Source organism: Miscanthus floridulus, chromosome 7 (assembly GCF_019320115.1).
Source record: "Miscanthus floridulus cultivar M001 chromosome 7, ASM1932011v1, whole genome shotgun sequence".
NCBI lineage: Eukaryota > Viridiplantae > Streptophyta > Magnoliopsida > Poales > Poaceae > Miscanthus > Miscanthus floridulus.
The window spans coordinates 74,844,894-74,861,723 of record NC_089586.1 but is presented as its reverse complement, the minus strand read 5'-3'; the positions used below and the strand labels follow the sequence as shown (position 1 = coordinate 74,861,723).

Below are 16,830 nucleotides of genomic sequence, written 5' to 3'. Positions count from 1 at the left end.
GCATGGTGTTCAGGGCACGAACCGCGTCCCCAACATCCATGTGGATGCTCCCCCATTCCCTCTCCTATGCTCCTTCATTGAGGGCAGCCACCTAGACCAGAGACCAGGTCATCCCCGCGCTGACCTCAAGCGGCGCCGATCTCTCTTGTGAAGGCAGCTCCTCCAAAGCGGCTCCTCTGGCGATAGAGGGGGCGGGTGACGTGGACACAGAGTCCTGCCCTACCACCACATCTGTGTAGGATGCCTTAGGTGTGGCCCCTTCTGTCTGCCCCATCGTGACCATGGCCACCTGCACGGATGATGGCTTCAGGTGTGCCGCCTCCGCCTGTGACGTCGAGGACACAACCGGCCGTGCCACACCTACCATGGGCGCCCCAGATGTGCCCTCCTCCACCTCTTCTCCCATGGATGCAGCCATCGGCTACGCATCCCTGGTCGACACCGTGGCCACCCCAACACCACTCACACTCCCCACCGACGCGACGCTAGTTGGCTCCTAGCGCGTTTGCTGGAGGAGGATCTTTTTCGAAGCGAGCCGTAGGAGAGCCCCACATCCTCTAATGCTGCAAGGGACATGGCGGTCAGTTCATGGCAAAAATTTGTTAAGACAAAAGGACAAAAAAACTCTTGACTCACCCTGACACCATCATGTGAGGACATTTTGGGGCTCGCTTGCCCGACCCTGGCAACTCGTCGTTGGCACATTGCCGCTTTGAGCCCTCCCTCGGTTCGGAGGGCTCGGATGAATCAGAACGGCCGCCTCCCGTCGACTTTGGAGGCACCACCAAGGGCTCAGACAGAGCAGGGTGACCTATTTTCGCTGACTCCGGGGCGACCATCGAAGGCCTAGACAAGGCAAGGTGGCCTGATTTTGCCGGTTCTGAGGCCGCCATCGAAGGTCCAGATGGGGTGGGGCATTTTGATTCCACCGGTGCCAGGGCCATGTCCTTCCCCTCCTGCCCTGTGGCATGTCGTAGGAAGGGCCTCGCCTGCGGCGAAGGTGGGTCCTCATCCCCGGTGACTAGATCATCCCATAGGATGGGCAACATGGAGCCATCCTCCTCCTCCTCCTCTTCTTCCTCCTCTTCTTCCGATGAACCTTGGCGTCGCTTCCCTCGTTGTAGCTTCACTCGCTGCTTTGACCACAGTTTGTTCTCCTCGTCGTCCTTCACCTTCTTCCTTTGTTTATCTGCGGCATGGTTCGCCACCCTCACGTTTGCATGCTCTAGCAGCAGCGTGATAGTCTCAGAAGACTAACCCTACCAATAGCTCGATGAAGCCCGCATTAAGTTGCATCATGGGATGCCCCGGGATTAGGAACACTATGCCAACCTCCCCTGTGGCCTCCTTGATGCGTTGCGTGTCATCGCTATCGTGGAGCAGCCCCTGGGCGAGCGTTGTCCCAACGAGCTGTGCGCCAGGCATCATCCCGTACAGTGGGAGGACACGCACCATCAGGGGCACCGCCCTCCTCACATGAAACCCCCAATGATGCTGGCCCCACAGAGGCCGTGGGTCTTCCAAAACATGATGGCCTCGAGGAGGTCACGCATCCTCTTATTCTCCTTGATGGGTGGCCCCCATGGCCATGACGGTGGTACCTCTTCGACTAGGTGCCCGGAGAAGATTAACAAGGGAGCGGCAAGGTCGTTCTTCAGGTAGAACCAATGCGAGTGCCACCCCTTGTTGGATCTAGAGAGCTAGCAGGGCATGTACTCAGCCACCCGTTGTCCTGGAGGTGGATGCCTATGCATCCCGTTGACACCGGGGTCTCCCAGCCTCTCTCCTTCTTCTTGATCAAGGAGATAGAGAAGAAATATCTCCACAGCTCGAAGTAGGGCTCAATCCCTAGGTACCCCTCATACATCGTAATGAAGGTTGCAATGTGCTGGATCCCATTGGGGTTCAAGTGTTGTAGCTCGATCTGATAGTGGTGCAGCAAACCCCAGAAGAATGGGTGGGGAGGAACTATGAGTCCGTGCTCATGGAAGGGCGCAAAGGAGACAACGTAGCCGTCTGGCGGCGTCGGCGCATCCTCACGACCGAGCACAAGCCACTCCGTAGCATCGGTCCTCCCATGGAGAAGACCACACTTGATGAGGCCCTCCATCCATGCATGGGTTACATCGGAGCGATACCACGAATCCATGGAGGATGGAGGTGGCTGTGGAGAAGCAAAGGCGGCGGTAGAGAAGCGGAAGCTACAGATCTAGGGCTTTGGCGGTGGATTAGCAAGCACGATGGATCCGAACGACAACGGTAGAGAAGCAGAAGCTATGGATCTAGGGCTCCGTCGGCATATTAGCAAGCACGGCAGATCCGAACGGCGGTGGTGAAGAAACAAAGAAGGTAAGACTGTGGTTTTGGTGTGTAGAAATGTGAAGGGGGGGTCGCTATTTATAGGACAGAGTGAGACGAGAAGGTGAACCATCTGCTAAGGTTCATGTGCCTCTACGCCGCATCACATCACCTCCCTCCGAAGATCGTGCGCATGCTATCTCTGGCCGCGTCCTCAAAGGACAAGCTAGATGACGGTTTGCCTGGTCGATGGGCCAAGAACTATCGCAGGTAAGGAGGGATACAGAGCTGAAAACGCTCCTACGGCCCATTCAGAACTAGCAGTTCGAAGGCTGGCCCACTGATAGGTTCACAGCCGCTCCGAGGTACCCTTAGAGTGAGGGTGGAATGGGATGAACCCACTAGCGGTGAGTAATCGGGCGCACGAGCGCCATGGGCATCCCGGCTCACGTTCGAGTCTTGGTCGGTTCTCAGTCCATGGTTTTTCCTCGAAGAAAGGCAACAAGCCCATGGAACTGGCCAAATGGACCCAAGAACTATATGGATTAGCCGCCAAGAGTATGGAGTCGGTCACCAGCTGACCCACGCTGGACCCTCGTGAACGGGAAGCCGGGGCCCCACTCGAACTGGCCCGTTAACAACTCACCGAGCATCATGTTTCGTCCATCAAGGAAAAACATGGCATGGCTTAGCCCCTCTGTTTTATCAAAAAAACACTTGAGGGATGACGATCACAAAGACGAGCCGACCCTCGACCGGACCCCTACTACGCACGGGGGGCCGAAGGAAGTTGGACTCATAAGGAGACCGAATGTGCGGTCATAGTACGATGGCGGACCGATCGGATCCTAGGGGACCAGAATCAAGAACAATCTTTCTGACCTCCCGAATCCTACGGTTACATGCCCCCTAGAAGACTGATCATGAAAAAAGGGAATCACCGTCCTACTAGGACACGCCGTGGGCTACAAAAAGAAGGCCAAGGCTCTCAAAGTCATCTCGTCCGGAGAAGCCTCCAAAGGAGTATTCTACTCCTCTGCAGGCTCGGGGGCTACTGTCGGGTATCGATATTAGGGATACCTAAAGCAAGGAAGTTAGCACCCACGCTGACTTCTCCAAATAGCTCAAGACGTATTAAAAGGTCTCGCCTGACCCCAAGGCCATGGGTTCCGTCTCGCCTGGCCTTGAGGCCGCGGGCTCCATCTCGCCCGACCCCTTGGGTGTGGGCTCCGCCTCGCCCGATCCTAAAGATGCGGTTTCCGTCTCGCCTGACCGTAGGCTCCGTCTTGCCTGACCTCGAGGCCGCAGGCTCCATCTCGCTAGCCCCCTTGGGTACGGGCTCCGTCTCGCTCGACCTCAAGGACATAGGTTCTGTCTCATCCGACGAGGACCCATACCGTCGCCAACCACTCTAGGTCTAAGCGTATGGGCCTGGGTTAAAACTCTGACATTAGGGAAGAGGCTGGCACGCCTCGATGTAACCCATGGCCATGATGGGCCACACCTGGGGATTCACATCAAGAACAATGCCGGACGTGCCGGTGTTGTTCTGCCTAATCCTCGTACGGACGCTGACAGGCACGTCAGTTCACCACGACGTCCGTCGAGACAGAGTGGAACGCCATGATCGGCAGATGACGCCTGCGCATGGCGCCAGTGACAAACAGGGCCATGACATAGAGCCATCCCTGTTGACATCTATAGGATTAGCGGAACCCGCATGAAGAAGGACCCCGCAACCCTGGAAGCCTTCTTCTCTCTCTCGTTCTTCTCCTTTTCCTCCTCTGTAACCCGCGTTTTCCCTTCGCCTATAAAAGGGGAAGCGGGGCGCCCCACGCTAGGAGAGGGGACCACAACAGCGCGACACGAGCACACGGCTAAGCGACAAGCGAGCTCTAGCACTCATTCACACCTTCCACCAGAGACTTGGGATATTCTCCCTCTCTCGTCTGTTTGTAACCCCTACTACAAACCAAGTGTCGGTAACATGAGCAGCAGCGAACTAGACATAGGGACATTCTGCTCAAACCAGTATAAATCCTTGTGTCCTCCGAGCACACCATCCGAGCCAGACGCGCAAATACAAATTTACTCGTCGGTGGTCCGAAAACACCGACATATATGATGTTCTGTGATATATCCAGTGATGTTCACGTAGTATATATATGATGTTCTATGATCTATTTTATGATGTTCACGTAATACACATTTGATGTTCTGTGATGTATTTTATGATGTTCATGTAGCATACATGTGATGATCAATAATGTGTTTTGTGCTTTTCACATATACATGTGATGTTTTTGTGATGTTCATGTAATATAGATGTGATATTCTATAATGTATTTTGATGATGTTTAGGATGTTCTATGATGTTTTTTTATGTTCACATGGTATACATATCATGTTCTATGATGCTTTTAGAATGTTCACATCAAATAAATGAGACGTTTCACGATTATCTTTGAGTATCCACATAGTATCCGTGAAATGTTTTAAGGTATATTTAGGTTGTTTAAGTAGTTTCTATTTCTATGTGGTGTTATTTGGTGTTTTAGTTATTTCCTTCCTTATATTTATCTATTACTTTTGATTACTATCTTTTTTATTTGTTTTATCTCTTCCATATATTTTTCCATATTCGATGATATGTCGCATGGTATATTTGTCTAAAATAATATTATTGTTTGATGAGATTTTGTACAAAATATTCAAAATAAATGTAACCATATGTAACGTGTTAATATGTGCATGGGCTCGTATTATATATATGCCACTAAAGAAGCATGCATGCATCTTCATGGGCGTGCTAATTAATAAATATATTACCTCCGCCCGTAGAAGAATGCAATTATGAGGTACATGTCGGTCAAAGAAGCTCAAGTTTAACCAAGTATATAACAAATATTATTAGCACTTATGTCTCTAAATAAATTTATTATAAAAATATATTTTATAACTAATTTAATTGTACTTACTTTATATCATAAATGTTTATACTTTTTTATATAAATTTAGTCAAAGTTTAAACTCGAAAAACGAGAATTGCATTCTTTTGTGGATGGAGGAAGTATAAGAGAAGCAAGCTAACAGTTACTCTTTGGTTCATCATGCCGGACAGCTTGTATATATGGCGTTCATGTATTTTTCTCTAAAATTGCATACTCGACGTATACGTGAGTCGAGTATACGGTTTAAAGTCTTCACTCAATGATATAGCTTGTTAATATACAAGGATCATAAGCTAGTTGGTTTATTAGCTGTCGTTCATTTAAAGAAAGCAGAAATTATGTACGTGTACACGTATGTACTTGTGAAAATGAAGAAAAGACGCAAGCTAGCTCATGTATCTTGTTCACGTACAGAGCCCATGTATTACGGCGCCGCACTAAACTAACGGCCCGCTAGTCTGCCCACGCGCGCTCCGCGAGTGGCGCGAAAATAAATCCCGGCCAGCGGACACTATCAGCCCCCAGGACAACGGCCCAGCCGCAGAAACACACAGAAAATGTGAACGGAAATTTTACCCCAAACAAAGGAAGCTGCATCTTTTTTCTGCAGATTTTATGGCTTTGACCATAGCCCAATTTTGCCGATCTCTCTCTTGGTCAGCTGTTCCTGTTTCACGCTTCCGTTTCCGTGTGAAAAGTTGCAAATGGCAATCTAGGCATGTTTGGTCAAGCTGCTGTGAACTGTTTTATTTGCCAAACATTTATTTTCAAAATAACTTCACCAATGAAGTTGTTTTTCTCCCCCTCTCCTGAATATATGAGTTGATATGAAGCTAAAAAAAAGTAGTTTATCCTAGCATTTTTCCTTATTTCTCTCTTCCATCCACGTATGAAATTGTTGGTGAAACTATTTTGTCAAACAATTTTTTTAAAACAGCTCAGCTTTAACCAGAAAGACTCCTGAAGCTGTTAAAAAAAATAGTTTTACTAGTAAAGTTAAGGTGTGCCAAACAGGCCCCGGTACTGATGAAACGAATGGCGTTTCACTAGACAAACATCTGACAAGTGACAAATATCCCCAATACCTCGTCACAGGATAAAAACAAAAGAAAAAAACATTTTTTTATCTGAATTCTGAAGATAGGGATCTTGTCTCAGCGAAAGTTTGTCAAGCCGTTGTACAACTAAGTGCTGGCCGGCGGGCATTCCACTGTCATCAGTGGCAACTAGTCACTAGTCAGTGATGCTGCTGCTATAAGACTGTCTCTAATAACACAACCTATCCCCAAAAATGTGTTGTGCATAGTGGATAAGCGGGAAAAATAGCCTCCAACCGAGTACGCAAACACACATTTTGGGTCGGAAACGACGCGGAAGGCAAATATGAGTCGTCGAGGAGAGACGACGTAAAAATCTTACGCCCGTAGTGGTGGGCCCGCGGACGAGATGACGGCGAGGACCGCGGCGGGGCGCTTGCCTAGGGCCGCCGCCAGGGGGCGCGCTCGCCGTAGCGCCGCCGGCCGAGGAAGGGGCTTCCGCGCCTGTGCCGGGGGGCGGGCACCGTGGAGGCCCGGTTGCGGCTGCGGACACCGCCGAGGCCTGGCCGCACCGGAGCGCCGGCGGGTGAGCACCGCGGGGGGCCAATGGAGGGAGAGAGAGAGAGAGAGAGGCGCACGGCCGGAGGAGGAGAGGTAGCGCCTCCTACTGGCTAGATTCGAGCGCGGCGGCCGACCTCCTCGCCGGATCTGGGCGCCAGGAGATGGAGAGGAGCTGGTGGTGGTGCGCGGATGGAGAGGTGCTGGTGGTGGCACCGGGAGACGGAGTGGTGCTGGTGGTGGCGGGCAGCCGACCTCCTCGCCGGATCTGGGAGCCGGGAGAGGGAGCGGTGGCGAGCGCAGGTGGAGAGAGGGAGAGGGAGAGAGTGCGCGCGCACACGTGGGTGCACCGCCGCCGGTGGAGAGAGAGAGAGAGAGGGAGAGAGGGGGAGATATTTTGTTCCTGTAGACGAGGCTGTTGGAGAAAGAAAATTTTGGATGGGTGACCCAGTAACTGTTCGTGACCCAATTCTTAGAATGGGTCTTGTATTTAGGTTTGGGCTGTTGGAGAAGTTTAAGACTGTCTCCAACAAGGGAGACCTAAATACGGCACCTATTCCAGCTTTTGGGTCTCCCACAGGAAAGGGTCACGCACCCGTACACTCGCCCTCTCCAACAGCGACCGCGGGAGTCTGCACTCGGCCGCTGCATCCTTCTCTCCCCTCCTCCGCCGCGCCGCAGCCGGAGTAGGCCGTTGGCATGGCCGCACGGCTTGCTGGGAGGGCGGCAGCGGGGCTCTCCTTCTCGGTGGTAGCTGCGACGGTCGGGGATGGGCTTGCGCGTGGCGTACTCGGGCGCGGCAAGGCCGCTGTGCGCCGCCGGCGGCGGCTGCGGCGGACCGGGGCGGCCTCCTTGCCCCGGTGTCCGGATCCAGCGGTCCCAGGGTCGGATCCGCGTGGCGCTCGGGCAGGCCGCGCCTGGGCGGGCACTGGGCGACACCCATGGCGGCGGCGGCTCCGGCCCAGTTCGGCGCCGGATCTGCAAGGGGCTGCGCCCTAGGACGCGCGCGGAGGCGGCAGCCGTCGGCCAGGGGCGTCGGTTGCGGGGCTCTTCCTCTTCCTTGCGCTCGGCGGTAATGGCGGCATTCAGAGCAGTGGGCCGACGGGGCGCGCCCTCGCGCAAGCTGCGTGGGGCTCGGCAGGGCCGCCTGCTGTGGCTGCGGTGGCGTCGGCCAGTGCCCGTGCAAGTGCCGGGCGGCGGCGGAGGGGCTCCTTCCTTCCTCCTCCGCTTCCTCCTTTCCTCCTCGACCTTGGCAGCGGCGGCGATTTGCATAGCGAGGAGAGAGGGGATGCTTTTTTGCGTAGCATTTCAGCTGATAGCCAAAATGCGTCGTGTGTTTGGATCCTCTGTTGGACGGTGTTTTTGGTAGGCAAAGGCACTATGAGTGACGCATTTTGGGTCTAGGTCTCCTTATCGGAGACGGTCTAAGCGAAACTAAAATGCGTTTTCCCTTGCTTGCATTTTACGCTGCTTGCAGCATTCAGTCTGTTCGTTTGTTGGTTTCAGCCAGCCCAAACCAATCAGCCAATAGTGTTTTTTCTCTCACAGCAAGCCAACACCAGCCAATTCAAACGAGCCTAGAAACCAACCGGCGAACAGACCGATCATATACAACACAAAAAAAAATGTTGGGTCACCTGACCTGCACCTGGACGTACGTGAGTACGTATATATAAACAAAAAAGGCGTGCAGGTACCAAATGATGTCGATGAATGAATATTTGGATTGCCTCAACGGAGCAAATTGATCGAATCTGTTCCCATCAAGTTCAACGACTCCACTAATCCCATCCAATATCCGACACCACCGAAAGATGGAGTCTCCTCGGAGGGGAGGCAAAGGCAACCCATAAGAAAACATCGGTTGGTTAATGGCTCATGAAGATTGCAAGAGAAACAAGAGGAAAAGGTTGAATGAAATGCACGAGCAAACCAACCCAAAGGAATCTACACTAGGATACGCTGGCCTGCCGTGCCGGTGCCGATGAGGTCAGGAGAGGAGGACGTGGAGCGAGGCGTTCTTGGTGGCCGCGCACACGGGGCACGCCTCGACAACCGCCTCGCACCCACCGCAAAGGCACAGGTGCCGGCACGGCAGCAGCAGCACGCACGCCTCCGCCGCGCCGCACGCCCGGCACGCCGCCCTCGTGCCACTGCCACGGGCCTTGTCGTCGTCGGCCGCGCCTTCCTGCTCCGGCTCGAAGCAGCACGACCGCGCGTCCTCCACCTCTCCCTGGCCCTCCTCGTCAGCCGCTCCCGCGCACGGCGTCTGGAGGAGGAGCTGCTCGAGGGTGGCGCGCAGACCCGCGGCGACCGCCTCGTGGCCGCTGGCGATGCCCTGCCACGCCTGCCCCTCGGCGCCCATCTCACGGACCCTCTCGCCGAGCTCCGCATTGCGCGCCAGCGCGCGCGCAAGGTCGGCCTCCGCCGCCCGCAGGCGCCGCGCGGCGCCGCGCTCCACGGCCGACACCACGGCCCGGACGTGCCGGCGCCTCGCCTCCTCCAGGCCCGCCCGCAGCCTCTCGTTCTGCATGCATGCGCCGCGCGGGAGGGAGTCAGTCTGATGTGATACCTAAACAGTTAGAGGCAGGTTCGTTCGGCGCTGAGAAGCCAACGCACGCACGCAGCGCACCTCGATACGGACGAGCGCGTCGACCTCGACGCTGTGGCGGTAGAGGTGGGCCAGGACGCCGTTCTGCGACTGCGACACCGCCGCGGTGCCTGCCGCCGCCGGGCGTCCGCTGGTGGACGCGGCGCCGGAGCAGAGCACCCTGCTGCCCTGGGCATCCTCTCCGCCTCCGGGCGCGTACGCCTGCGGCACGGGCAGCAGCGCGCGGTGCCCCTCCATGATCAGGCCGGCGCCCACCGCGTCACCGATCCGTGCGCGCTACCTGGGCACGACGGACCAACAAGTGGCGTCGTAGTTGTTGTTGCAGGTGAGCTCGCTGCGTGGGTCGATGAACGCCGTGTTGCCAGCCGCAGCCTGGCGCTGCACCGCGCCGGGCAGCAGCGGCAGGCGGCCGCAGCCGCCGGCGGTGTCGTGCTCGCCGAGGAAGACCGACGCGGTGGCCGTCGCGTTCTCCAGTGCTGGCCTGTGAGACACGAGACGCACAAATGCACTAGTGATGAAGATGAACCGGCGGACCAGGAAACGGACGGATAAATGAGGAAGTCGGGGAAGGAGGGGAGCGCAGGACGCATGGGCGCGAGAACACAACCGCGAGGACGGGGTTGGTCATGCATGCCGCGCACGGATGGAGACTCTGGAGAGAGAGAGAGAGTGAGTGACGGACCTGATGGCGCGGGAATCATGGTGGAAGGCGTGGGCGACCGCCATCAGCCTCGCCTTCACAAGAGAGAGAGGACGGGCAATGATGCCGTTGATGTGCTGGGGTGTCGGAGTAGAGCGACGATACGGCAGTGGCCAGTGGGAATTGGTTGGGATCACGTATGCGTGGGTGGGCAAGGCAACCACCATAGCAGGGCCAGGGCGGAGGCTTTTATATGGCAACGGGCTTGGATTAACACGGTGGCGTGGTGTGGGTCCTATTTGTCCTAAAAACATTGGATTATAATAGTTGTATAAAAAATAGCCCAAGGCCCGTTAAGCCTCTTGAACTACTTTGGCTTCTACTCCCTCTGTAAACAAAAAGAACGTAATTTTCATATTCTGAGAAGTCAAACAGTTTCAATTTTAACTAAAATTATATAAAAAAGTACTAGCACTCATGAGACAAAATAAGTGCCATTTGATTAGTTATAGAATATATTTTCATAATAAATTTATTTCAAGACATAAGTGCTAATACCATTTCATATAAACTTGGTTAAAGTTGAGCTAGCTTGGCTGACACGTTTTCTATAATTGCATTCTTTTATGGACGAGAGAGTAACTTTTAGACCTACTTTGGCATCTAACTCTTTTTTAACGAGATTAATATCTCTGCTTTCAAGGAAGCAAACATAACAGCATCTGCTAGGGTTACTAGCTACAAAGGGAACACCACTTCAAGTTTAAGCATTACGGAAAAACTTCAAAGTTCAACCACATCAGTGGGAGCTACTCTACTAGAACAGAGCCTTCAGCCACACCAACAGTGCCTCCTTCACTTGAGCGATGCGTTTACAGTCCTCCTCCTTTAGTAGCACGAGCCATTTCTGCATAAATGATATTGCGGTGTATATGATATCAGTAGGTATTTTAGGAAAGATGCACTCAATCGCCATTTTGTTCTTGGCAGTCCAGAGAGCCCAGGCGAAAGTTGCAAAAATAAAAAGGAGTAATCTGGCTGGCAACGGCCCCTTGCCTGACAGCCAATAACTGCGAAACTCATTCAGAGAAGTGGGAACCGAATCCAGAGACCAAACCTCTCTCACAATTGCCCAGACAAATTTAGCCACAAAGCATCTAAATAGAATATGTTCTACTGATTCAGGGCAACCACATACACAACAGTTACCCGAGCCACCCCAGCCTCTTTTGATTAGGCTTTGCCCCACCTGCAATTTGTTATTAAACACTTGCCACGAAAAGAACTTAACTTTCAAAGGCACTTTGCATTTCCAGATGTAACCAGCCACCTTGCTGGTTATCCCTCTATCAGTAAGAAACCTATACAAAGATTTGGTAGTAAAGTGCCCTGATTTATCCAGAGCCCAACTGACAGAGTCAATGTTATGAGTTAAAGTGGTGGCAGACAGAATAGATTTCAGATCCATCCATCTATCAAAATCCCTACTAGACAAAGCCCTCTTGAAATCAATGAACCAGTCACCCTCTGACCAGCAGTCTTTAACAGAACAGTTAGGATTTCTAGCCAGAACAAAAAGGTCCTCGAAAGCAATCTTAAGGGAACATTTAACACCCAACAATCCTGCCAGAATTTACAAGTCATCCTATTTTCCACTTTGTAGATAGCACCCCATTTGAAAAGATGTTTGATTTTATGTAGGCCCTTCCAGAACTGTGAACTCCCTACAGTTTTGGAGTTAAAGAAGCCTCCTGATCTCATATATTTGGCTTTTAGGATTTTAAACCAGAGAGACTCAGGTTCAGATTGGATCTTCCATACCCATTTCACAAGAAGGCATTCATTCATTAGTTTAGTATTGATTATACCTAGACCACCTTGGTCCTTCGGTCGACAAACCATTTCAAATTTAGCCATATGATATCTCAATTTATCCTCAGCTCTTTGCCAGAGGAATTTTGACCTAATGCCATCCATCTTTTTGTGGACTCCATCCTGGAGGAGGTAAAAACCCATACAGTACAATGGGATACTACTTAAGCAAGAATTGGTTAGGATTTGCCTACCACCAGAAGTGATGTGCTTGCCCTTTTCCATGGGTCAAGTCTTTTACCCATTTTTTGAATAATGGGAGAAAAGGCCCCCATGGCCAAATGACTATCACTAACAGGAATCCCCAAGTACTTCATAGGCAGTTCTCCCAAATTACAATTCAGCATGGCTTCTAACTTTTATTTCTTTATTATTAGAAGAAAAGAGATTGTTTTTATTTGGACATTGCATTCATCAGGTAGCTTTTCTATTAAATCTTTGTATGCTGCGTTAATTAACAATGGGGTCAGAGTGTCACAAGATTTATGGCAGATCAAAATTCCTACAAGAATTAAAATATTCTTGTGGTATTTAAAAAGAGGTGTCATTTTAACCAAGGACAACCTTGCCCACCGTAACTGGAATGGTGACAAAAGATGCTGCTTCTGTCACTACCCAGAAACCATTCAACACCTCTTTTTTCAATGTTATTATGCTAAATTCCTATGGCGCGCTATACACTTAATGTTTGGGATATCACCCCCCATAGCATAGATGATTTATTTGTTAATTGGTCTAAAGCGGGTGGTAACATACATAATTTGTTATTATTAACAGCGGCATCAGCCTTATGTTGGACAATTTGGATAACAAAAAATAAAGTGGTTTTTGACAAGTGTAGACCGAAAACTTTTTTACAGGTATTATTCAGGGGAACCCATTGGCTAAGGCAATGGGCAAGACTGTAGCGGCATGATGATCTTCGAGACCAATTGACCCTTGCTGGACAGCATTTGGAGACGTCGGCATTGTATTTTTTTTAGTTCTAATGGGTGGTTGTCATCTAGGTTTATTGGTCTATAGTAGTCAGGATCTGCTTCACGCTTTGTTATCCTCGAGTCTGGTTGTAGACTCATTTTAGTTCTTGTGCGTCGACCGTCGGCCCAAACTTTTTAATAATTGGCTTGATTCTACCCTGGTGTAGATGAAACCGGATATAAACTATCATTTATCTAAAAAAAGTTTCAATAGTGGCGATTTGTTTTTGCTTTTTGACTTGAGCCAAAGGCAGAAGAGACAAACAGTTCTTACCAACAGCCTGTTCGGTTGGCTGGTTCGTATCGTTGATGGTTCGTGAAGAAGTACTGCTAGCGGGTTTGTGTGAGAGAAAAATACTGTTCCGACTGGAAATTTTCGATCGTTTACGACGAGCCACAGCCAAACGAACATGCTTATGACTACTAAATCCTATAAAAAAAATGACGACTGCTAAACAAAAAAAAGTTTCTTCGTGGCGCAAATTTTGCAACGTTTTGTTATTCGGCGCTTTTATTTATGTTAAAAATCTGAGCGGGAATTATCTTTGTCCTTTTGTTGATTTATTTTCCTTCTGTTTATCCTGATCCAGGTGTTACGCTGTATTTACATGGCGAGGGTTATTATTTATCCGTTCTGGTTTGTCAGCTCCCATGTACTTGTTGCTGCCCCCACGATCAAACGGCAATCTCGTAAGCCTCACCATCTGTTTGCTATTCCCCAATTAAATCTCCATCGTGGTCAACAGTTAAAAAAAGTGTCTCCGTCGACCCTAGTACTGGTACTGGCTTGAATTTTATTTTGTTTTCTAGACGAGTTACTGATGCTTGCTTGCTGGCCCATCTAATCTGCAGGAGGAGAATTGAAGAGGGAAGGTGTTGCCCGTCACACAGCTCGGCGGCCCCTCTATCATTGTTGGATGGTTTATTCCCGGGGAATATGCCCTCACACTCCGCTGGCATCATCCGCAGCATATATCCTCCGTCTCGTCTTCCACCTCGGATCAGATAGGCTCGGCGCGGCGCGGACCGCAACGCTTTCTAGCTTGCTCCTCTCTCTAAGCTGCAGTAGCTTCCTGTATCCAGCTACCAATCCATTTGTTCCTTGGTGATGGTGAGGGCGTGGCCGCGTGAGGCTGGCTAGCTACCTAATGCAGCTCCGAACCTGTTTTGTTGGTGGTCATTTAACCATGCTTCCATCGATGGGCGTGCATGGACTATGGTACAGAGTGTGATGCCATGAACTCAACATGGTCATGCATGCTGTGTGCATGGTTAGATGACCATCAGCAAACATGTTCATGAGGCATGCAAGCAAGAGATGTTCTCTCTAGCTACAGATCAGAGAAGTCGATGACCACCACGCCATGGCTACTTCCAATGGAGGTTTTTGCGCTTCTCCGATCCCGGATGTCGTGCTTCTGCCTCCGTTCTTGATCCTGGATCTTTCGGTCTTCTTCCCAGCATTACTTTCCTTCGCAAACTGGAACGATTTCAATCTTTGTTTATTTGTTGTGTGCACATGTAGCGTGTGTTTCATGGAGATCCGTGCACTTATCTTGCCGCTTTCGCTTTCATCCCCTTCGCCCAATGAGTCATTTGATTCTCCTACAGGGATCTGACGACGAAGTGATCATGAATCATATGCCTCATGCTATTTGTCGCAGGTTCCCTATCTGGTCAAGTAAAGATGCGGGCGTGTGGCTATATGCTCATTCTCTGACCATGGAGATCAATCGTATTCAATCAGCTTGCAGGGGTTACAGCAGTAACTGAAGTAGTTTAAACAATGTGAGACCCGAATGCTATTTTCTTTTTCGTATATAAGCTTTCTCAATAGTGGACTTGTGTAACGCCCCAGCCCGGGAAAAAACGACTAAGATCCACTCTACCGAGGAATGGACCACGCCTGCTAATAAACTTCCTTACGCTTTCGTCCTCGCTTCGCGTAAAAGGTTCGAACCGAAGTTCGTTAGCTTTTCAGGGCTCGGGTTTTTAAGTTAGTTCGGCTCAGATTCAACTTCCGAGGTGGTACTATTTAAGTTGGTTTGACCCTCAAACTGGTGCCGAGGCGGTACTAAATTCGCGTGGCTACAGTACCCCACGTGCTACAGTACCCAGAAACCTCCGCATCTACAGTGTCCTCGCTACAGTACCCCCCGGCCCAGCCCATCATCGGTCGGCCCAAGGCCCATTAACGGGTCTCACAACTTGCAACCCATTACACATATTTGAATCGGCTCTTACCCATCTTATTTAGATAATGGGTAAAAATTTTATTCAATAGAAATAGGTACGGTAAGGTACGTGGAATGGATTATCCGTGGTAAGTCTTTATCTTAATTAATCATCGATTAAAAGAAAATAGGTGGATCAGATAATATAAGTTTATTTCAGTTTTGGGTTTCTAATGTGAGACCCACATGTTGATCTTACACAGATTAAACAAAATTCCGACCGCTATTTAACTAAGGTCTAGCTTTTATTTAGTTTCACTAACATTTTAAAGTGTGAACGTGAGATTTTTAATTCTAAGGTCTAGCTTTTGGCATAGGGCCCACATAAATATCTAGGCACACTAATTTGCATGAAATAGCCATCCATTATAAATTTCAATCAATTTCGTAAAAATTTAAGGTGTGAACATTAGATTTTTAATTTTAGAGTCTAGCTTTTGACGTACCTTGTATGGCCCTACTAGTCCAAGGGATGCAAAGATGTGGTTGAGCTAAAGATCAATGAATCAACACCTCAAGGAATATAATTAAAATAGAAGTATTGAAGATCCTAGAAGACAAGCAAGAAGATCAAGACATCAAAGAAAAGAAGCTAGGACAAATTGGAGGCGAAGAAACACTTCGGAGGAGCATCGAAAAGAAAAGGTAAATCTAGTGGCGCTAGAAAAATACAAGTGTTATGTTGATACTGTAATTGCAGAACCATGTAACGATGAAATTGCTATGAAGAATGAGCTTTTCAAGCAAGAAGTGGACCGCTTCACCATGGACTTATCACAATGAAAGGCAAGAACAACCAAACTTAGGGCTTTCAGAAGGGAGTTGACTGGCTGGCTAACTAGGAAGGACGCTTTCATGCATCCAGGTGAATGATTTTGGATGGTGGCGATGCGTGGTTTTTAGGGAAAGCGAGTATGCGAGGAAGGAAACACGCCCTCGGGAAATGCTGGAGGCATGGGGAAGGGGCTATCGAGCACGTGGGCCATTTCACAACAGCAGGAGAGTCTGGCTATCCTTCTCCAAGGTTTACATGATGGAGAGCGAGAGTAAATATGGAAATGTGCTTTGCCAACTTGTTGGAGATGATTTTGGACCCATAATAGCCGAATATGGTTTTACGGGGCATTTTATCTAAGTCATAGGAGTTAAAGGTCTATTTGATAGAGCTTCGCTTCCCGATTCTTAATTCTAACTCCTTGATTCTTTGGAAGAGTGATTGTAGTTGATTTTGGTGGGAAGCAAGTGAGAATTGATTCTAGAGTGATTTGGGTGAAGATTGAATAAGGGAACTATATATGAGAAGTATATCTTTCTAGCTCTTAGCTCCAAATGTAAATGAAGAAGTGATTCCTCTATACTTCCTGCTAATTTTTTTTGCGGAGTTGTGCTATCGGGGAATTGGCTCGATTATGCGCTGCGAAACGGCCTCTGACACTAGGTGCCCTACTCTCACACGTCAGCTAGGCGCAGTGAATCACGTTAATCCAGTTTGGGCCGAAGATCATCGCATTCCTCTTTTGGGCCTTGTCACTCGCACCTAGAAGCCCATCTCTTGCTTGCTTGCTCCAGCGTCTGGCCCAACCGCATCACTACATACTTCTGTTCCTGGCTTTGTTTTTGAGCGAGAGGACCACCCACCGACGTCCGTCTCT

General features: G+C 50.1%; 1 protein-coding gene, 1 long non-coding RNA gene and 1 pseudogene across 3 annotated transcripts; 1 reads left to right on the top strand and 2 right to left on the bottom strand.

Annotated features, from left to right (window-relative positions):
* Nucleotides 1–632: 632 nt before the first annotated feature.
* LOC136465667 (uncharacterized) lies at nucleotides 633–8,116 on the bottom strand. The gene is made up of 2 exons (XM_066464312.1): nucleotides 7,468–8,116; nucleotides 633–1,225 (listed from the first exon to the last, which is right to left on the bottom strand). The coding sequence occupies exons 1-2, from the start codon at nucleotides 8,114–8,116 to the stop codon at nucleotides 633–635; spliced, it is 1,242 nt and encodes a 413-aa protein (XP_066320409.1).
* Nucleotides 8,117–8,400: 284 nt separating this feature from the next.
* On the bottom strand, nucleotides 8,401–10,303 carry LOC136463466 (probable BOI-related E3 ubiquitin-protein ligase 2; annotated as a pseudogene).
* A 3,612-nt stretch (nucleotides 10,304–13,915) lies between these two features.
* On the top strand, nucleotides 13,916–16,495 carry LOC136463464 (uncharacterized). Of its 2 annotated transcripts, XR_010761026.1 has the most exons (4): nucleotides 13,916–14,327; nucleotides 14,609–14,732; nucleotides 15,643–15,964; nucleotides 16,044–16,495. It is a non-coding gene; the product is annotated as an uncharacterized lncRNA (long non-coding RNA). The 2 variants fall into 2 exon arrangements; XR_010761025.1 differs by having other exon boundaries at nucleotides 15,643–16,495.
* The last annotated feature ends 335 nt before the right edge of the window (nucleotides 16,496–16,830 follow it).

Bases quoted from the DNA above. Each gene is read 5' to 3' on its own strand.
- LOC136465667 (XM_066464312.1), bottom strand. From the start codon at position 8,116: ATGCAAATCGCCGCCGCTGCCAAGGTCGAGGAGGAAAGGAGGAAGCGG. The intron at 1,226-7,467 runs GTCGCTGTTGGA...CGCTGCTGCTAG, and splicing joins GCCGAGTGCAGACTCCCGCG to AGCATGCAAACGTGAGGGTG.